Below are 6,683 nucleotides of genomic sequence, written 5' to 3'. Positions count from 1 at the left end.
TTCTGCCTGGTACACCCCTCACCACCTCCGCCTTACTACACCACTGCCCTCCACTTTACCTCCTTACTACAAGGCCCCTCAACCTTCTTTCTCCTCTCATAGCAGGAACACTTTTTATATTGCTCTTTGCTGCCCATCTATCATACCTTAGGGTCGTGTGTATGTCTTTTGCTTGTCCCATTTGACATTATGTGTCTACACAGGCAATGTCTTCTACTTTTTCTTTTACCCTCCACTGTTCCTTACTGAACAAATATAATGATTCCCTTTTTATAGATGACAAAAAAAAAGATAGATGAGAAACCATAAAGCTCATAAGTATAAAATTTAAAACTGTTCAGAACTGAGGTCTTCTGATTCCAGTTTAACCTAAACTCTTTTCCTGTCTAGAAACGTTAGACAAGTGCTAAGGGGGCACCTAGGGGAGAAAAAAGTGAAAGTGCACATTAATATAGAGGCTCAGATGACCCAGGAAATACCAGCTGAGTCACTTCTTACTCTCCCAGAAGCTGCTTGTGAGGTCATCTGTCTGAGTCATGCAGACCTTCCCTAGTTACTCTGACGTGAGGGGCACATCCAGTGGGCTTGGCTAGAGCTCAGTTCTTTAAGGATATCTCTGGTAGTCAGTAGAGAGAGAGAACGTTTTCTGCTGCCTTTACTGGAATGGTATTTTACTTTGTTAGCACTGTTAGCCCTTTGTTGGCACTGTTACCCCTTTGTTAGCACTGTTACCTATTTAACAGATATCCTTGTTTTAAGTAGGTATATGACAGGGTGATAAAAGACTGCAGCCATGAAATTAAAAGACAGCTCTCTTTGGAAGAAAAGTTATGACTAACCTAGACAGTATATTAAAAAGCAGAGACATTACTTTGCCAACAAAGTTCTGTCTAGTCAAAGCTATGGTTTTTCTAGTAGTCATGTATGGATATGAGAGTTTGACTATAAAGAAAGCTGAGCACCCAAGAATTGATGCTTTTGAACTGTGGTGTTGGAGAAGACTCTTGAGAGTCCCTTGGACTGCAAGGAGATGCAACCAGTCCATCCTAAAGGAGATCAGTCCTGGGTGTTCATTGGAAGGACTGATGTTGAAGCTGAAACTCCAATACTTGGGCCACCTGGTGCGAAAAACTGACTGATTGGAAAAAACCCTGATGCTGGGAAAGATTCAAGGCAGGAAGAGAATGAGACAACAGAGGATGAGATGGTTGGATGGCATCACATACTCAATGGACATGAGTTTGAGTAAACTCTGGGAGTTGGTGATGGACAGGGAAGCCTGGTGTGCTGCAGTCCATGGGGTCGCAAAGAGTCAGACCTGAACTGAACTGATGATAGGATGATCCATGCTGCCCCATCACATACTGACATATTTTCAGTTATTTTTGTTTACATCTTATCTGTACATTTGTAAAGAAAGGTCAAATAAAATGCATTTGTAAATGAGAAAGTTGTAGTGTATAATTATTACCAGACTGGCTCCTGACAATGTTGTGTCTTCTTAGCCTACTTCTCCCTTAGTTTCTTCTATACTCACCTTAGCTGCTTTTTCCTCATTTGAAATGGTTGTCCTTTGCTAACTGCCAAAGTCCTCTTTGAAATGATTAACTGAGAGTAGTTTAAAATAGTACATTTGTCAAGAATATTTGTAGTTTAACAGCTTGTGATTCTCTATTGGTAGATTTCATTTACTAACTAGTGGTGAAGGAAACTTTTTCTTTTTGCAGTTGATTAGCAAGATATTTTAGAGAAGGAAATGGCAACCCACTCCAGTGTTCTTGCCTGGAGAATCCCCGGGATAGAGGAGCCTGGTAGGCTGCCGTCTATGGGGTCGCACAGAGTCGGACACAACTGACGCGACTTAGCAGCAGCAGCAGCATGATATTTACAAAAATTACATTACAATGGCAACCACCTATTATGTCCAGGAATGAAGTCCCCCCTGGATGTGTAGTATTTATATGGTTCATCTGAAGAAAAAAAAAAAGACTTTGTCGTATAAGATTCTATGGTGGTATAGTGTCAAGATTTAACTGAGTTCACAAATCCATCCTTGGATTTTGCCTTTTCCTCTGTATCAAACCTGTAAGATATGGCATTTGTCTCATTTCACGAAAATGTGAAAAAAACCCAAACAACCCAATACCATATTCAGCTTTTCCCCCTTTTCCAATTGTTTGATAGAAATGAAACTGAAAGAAAAATCCCGATTTTGGAATAAATAAATATAAGGCACCTTGTCCTTTCAGTGCCTTACATTTTTATAGCTCTAACTTTGTCCGTGTTATCTTTTGCACTCTATGCTATTTAAAATTTTGTTGGTAGAGTCTGTCTCTGTGTCACAGATCTCATCTGCAGAGGCCACTAAGACAATAGTGGGGGCTACTAAAAGTGTTTCTCATTTTGGACCCCTTTATTCTTTGTTTCCAGTTATCTATGAAATGGGCACTGGAGGAGTCCTCATGAATTGCTCTTGGGGAAAATAAGAAACTTGACAGAAAATGCATCACAATTGTCTAATGGGATGATATGCCTCAACTTACTGTAGACGTGAAGAAACTTTGCAGGCAGCCAACCCATAGTGAGCTAATTTTACTACCAAGGAGTTCACAGCAACCACAAAGACACGTGAATGCTTGGCATGGCCAGGTTACATTTATTTTGTACCAAGCAAAGCAGAAAATTACTCTATAGTCGAGTTACTTCCTCTTTTGAGGAACCAAAAAGACAATAAACGTAGTTGAAAACAGAGACACAGATGGTGGTCAAGCTTGTGATAGGCCCAGTGAAAAGACAATACTTCTGGGTTATGACTTCTGGTTCCTCAGGAAGGAAGGTTGGCCTGGAAAGAAGCCACTGGATGAATTCCTCTAACTTGGTTGCGCTGAGGAAAAATCTCCACTTTCCTCCATGGACAAAAGTTAGCTTAATCCATGTATTAAAGTCTGGGTAGATATAAATATTTGACTTTGCTTTTTGAAAGCTTCTTAATGCATTTTGATAGTTACTTTTCTTCAGAGCTTTAATCTGAGGAGATATTGTTTTTTCCTCAAGATGATCAGTGGAGTTAGGATAACTGAGCATTTTCTCTGGTTCTGCTGAAGAGATTTCCGAATCTATAGAGGTCAGTGTGTTCTTCAGAGTTTCTGGTTGTGTGACTTTGTGAAGAAGTTCTATGATCTCTTTACCCTTTTCTCCATCCAGAACCTCTAAACAATGTACGTTGGAGCAAGAATTCTGGTTTCCCAGTTCTGTCACCTTCTTCTTTAAAGCATCAATGTCTTCCTTCACAGAGACGATATCTTCAGCTGTTGTACACTGTTTATTTTCATTAACATTCATTTTGGTTTCCAGTACTTCCATCTGCTTCTGACAGAAGTCAGTCCTTTCCTGGATTTTTGATAATGCACAGATCATGCCAGTCATTTGGCTGAGGAGTTCAAGCTGGGTGGTTTTAATATCTTGGAGCATTACTAGAAGATTCATTTCTTCATCAGCATCAAGATCCTCTTGATCACAATCATGGGAAGTCATAGCTGGACATCTGGTTGAATTCGGATACTGATTCTTACATTTGTGGTAAGCATTTTTAAGAGATTGTCTGATCTTGGAGAAATTTGAATTCCACATCTGCCCAGCAGCAGCTTTTACCCTTTTGGCTTGAAGTTTGTACATCTTTCATAATGAAACAAGAGACAAAGTGTTGGGAAACCTGACCAAAATCAAAGAAAGAACCAAAGAAATTGAAGAATGAAATGGTTTTTCTCTTACTCTTTGTTGGGTATCTTTCCCGGTGACATTGTTGAATGTCCTATGGAGAACATGAAGGACAATAGCAGGCCCTCTTCGATGGTTAGCTTCTTATAGGGCAGTTCGGCTGGAGAGCTCTGTGAAATACTGAGCAATTGTGTGGAATCCTTCATAGGCTGACCCGAAGCTGATGTCATAATGGCTGCTGGTCTAGAATTTCTTTAACCTTAGGGCTATAACTCTCAAAAGTTTTGGTCACAGGACTCTTTTTCACTTTTAAAAATTGAGCACCACAGAACTTTTGTTTATGAATTATTATCACTTGATATTCCATGTTAGAGATGAAAACTAAGTAAATCTTGATATTCATTCATTAAAAAAGTAAACCCAATACATGTTAACATATATGACATATTTTTATGAAAAAGTAATTATATCTTCCAAAAGAAAAATCGTGAAAACCATGGCATTGTTTATATATTTGCAAATGTTTTAAATGCATGAATTAATAGAAGATATGCCAGGAGAAATATCAATAACCTCAGATATGCAGATGACACTACCCTTAAGGCAGGAAGCAAAGAACTAAAAAGCCTCTTGATGAAAGTGAAAGAGGAGAGTGAAAAAGGTGGCTTAAAACTCAACATTCAGAAAACTAAGATCACAGCATCTGGTCCCATCACTTCATGGCAAATAGAATGGGAAACAATGGAAACAGTGACAGGCTTTATTTTTAGGGGCTTTAAAATCACTGCAGATGGTGATTGCAGCCATGAAATTAAAAGACCCTTGCTCCGGGAAGAAAAGTTATTGACCAACCTAGACAGTATATTAAAAAGCAGAGACATTACTTTGCCAACAAAAGTCCATCTAGTCAAGGCTATGGTTTTTCCAGTAGTCATGTATGGATGTGAGAGTTGGACCATGAAGAAAGCTGACTGCCAAAGAATTGATGTTTCTGAATTGTGGTGTTGGAGAAGACTCTTGATAGTCCTTTGGACTGTAAGGAGATCCAACCAGTCCATCCTAAAGGAGATCAGTCCTGGGTGTTCATTGGAAGGACTGCTGTTGAAGCTGAAACTCCAATACTTTGGCCACCTGATGCAAAGAGCTGACTCATTTGAAAAGACCTAATGTTGGGAAAGATTGAAGGCAGGAGGAGAAGGGGACGACAGAGGATGAGATGGTTGAATGACATCACCAACTCGACGGACAAGAGTTTGAGTAAACTCTGGGAGCTGGTGATGGACAGGGAGACCTGACATGCTGCAGTCCGTGGGTTGCAGAGAGTCAGACTCAACTGAGTGACTGAACTGAACTGAACCTTGATTCTCGTATCTGCTTCTGCATTTTATCTGTTGTCATATGTTGTTTTGGTTTAAGTAGATGAAGAAAATATGGCCTTACATAAATACATAAATGGAGAGGATATTTTAATGACCTTTTCAGTTAATTAAAGCATTTATTCTTTCTACACTAACATTTGACAAATGATAATTGATTAGAAGTTAAGTACAATGTGTAATGTTAGACCAGAATAATACTGTTACATTAAAATTCACTGTTCTATCTTCCATTTTTAATAGATGTGTAATATCATGCATTGGTCATTTGGAAAGTAATGATTCACTGAATAATGCAGATCTTTCAAATGCTAGCTCATTTTATTACATAATATCCAAATATCATGTTCATTAATATCCCACCAATCTCACCAGAAAAGTCTTTGAGTATTGGCAAGAGGCCAAGTTTGTGGTAGCAGATAAAATTTTAATTTTAGCTTGCAAAACTTGAAATTTATTAAGCTTTTTAGTTGTTTTTCTTGAAGTGATAGGCTCTCTACATCCATTTTTTTTTTTTTGCAAAAATGCTTGCCAAATACCCAAGTATGAATACCATAGTTGGCTGCCAGTTTTTCTTTCAAAATGATGTTTCATGAAAAAAGCAGCTTATTTGTAACTCAGATAAGTACTTTTCCCGGAGACAATTATATTTCTGTAAGCAGCAGAAGTGCTTTATGGGTACTTCACATTACATCACACTTAATATTAAAAAGACATACTGAAGGTTGAAATTTAATAAAATGTAAAATTTTATTGCTTCATCATCGTTCTAGAGCTAAACTGGCTTTTTCTTGTATTCCTTCTTTTTCTCTGATTGAATGGAGGTGAAAAATACAATCACTATTGGTAGCTTAGTACTTTTGCCTTGGCTTGTGCTAAGGTATCAATTTTACCCACCTTTGGTTTTGAATGCCATTTGGAAAATTAAAATGACATGATAACTATGTATGTCGAGATATAGTCCCAGTTTATTAAAGAAGATATTCCTTCTTGGATCAGTGCCGGTTCCAACCCTCTACTAAATCATTCTTTCTGCTATTTATGTTTAAATGCAGGGCCAACTTCAGCCTAGGTTTTGGTATAAACTCTGAATTTAGGCAAAAATAGTTTTAGAATTTTGGCTCATCAGTGATACCTGGGATTTTACTTTCCTGTTCTATCTTTGAACTCCAGTTTAGTAACCTTTCCAAAACTTCTAGAAACCTTACCAAACTCTTGCTGAGAAATGTTCTCCAAGAGGCAGACTAACACAGAAAGATATTTGGAGCCAGAAAAGGTAGCCTTCAAAGCTGTCCCATTTACTTTGGCAAAGACCATCTTATCCATGAAGCTCTACAAATACTTAGTACTACGACATTTCAAGGGCCAGTAAAAATAAGTATTGGAGAGCTAGAAAGAAAAAAAAAAACTGTGCTCAGAATATCAAAAGCTGCAATATTGAAACAATAAATGTTTAATTAAATATCTCCAGAGTGTACTATTATATCATCTTCATTAATTGTTAAGTTAATATTAAAATTTCATTACATTTGGAGACAATGTGTAGATTAGGTATTCTTGCTTTACAGAAATTCCCAATTAAATTAGAGG

The 6,683-nt window shown here is 37.9% G+C and overlaps 1 protein-coding gene across 1 annotated transcript; it reads right to left on the bottom strand.

The window, feature by feature from the left end:
* Nucleotides 1–2,688: 2,688 nt before the first annotated feature.
* Nucleotides 2,689–3,675, bottom strand: CCDC54 (coiled-coil domain containing 54). The gene has a single exon (XM_068973606.1). The coding sequence runs from the start codon at nucleotides 3,673–3,675 to the stop codon at nucleotides 2,689–2,691; it is 987 nt and encodes a 328-aa protein (XP_068829707.1).
* Nucleotides 3,676–6,683: the final 3,008 nt, after the last annotated feature.

Source organism: Capricornis sumatraensis, chromosome 1, assembly GCF_032405125.1.
Source record: "Capricornis sumatraensis isolate serow.1 chromosome 1, serow.2, whole genome shotgun sequence".
NCBI lineage: Eukaryota > Metazoa > Chordata > Mammalia > Artiodactyla > Bovidae > Capricornis > Capricornis sumatraensis.
Note: the sequence above shows the minus strand (reverse complement) of the source record. Positions and strands in the feature narration are given on the sequence as shown.

Bases quoted from the DNA above. Each gene is read 5' to 3' on its own strand.
- CCDC54 (XM_068973606.1), bottom strand. From the start codon at position 3,675: ATGTACAAACTTCAAGCCAAAAGGGTAAAAGCTGCTGCTGGGCAGATG.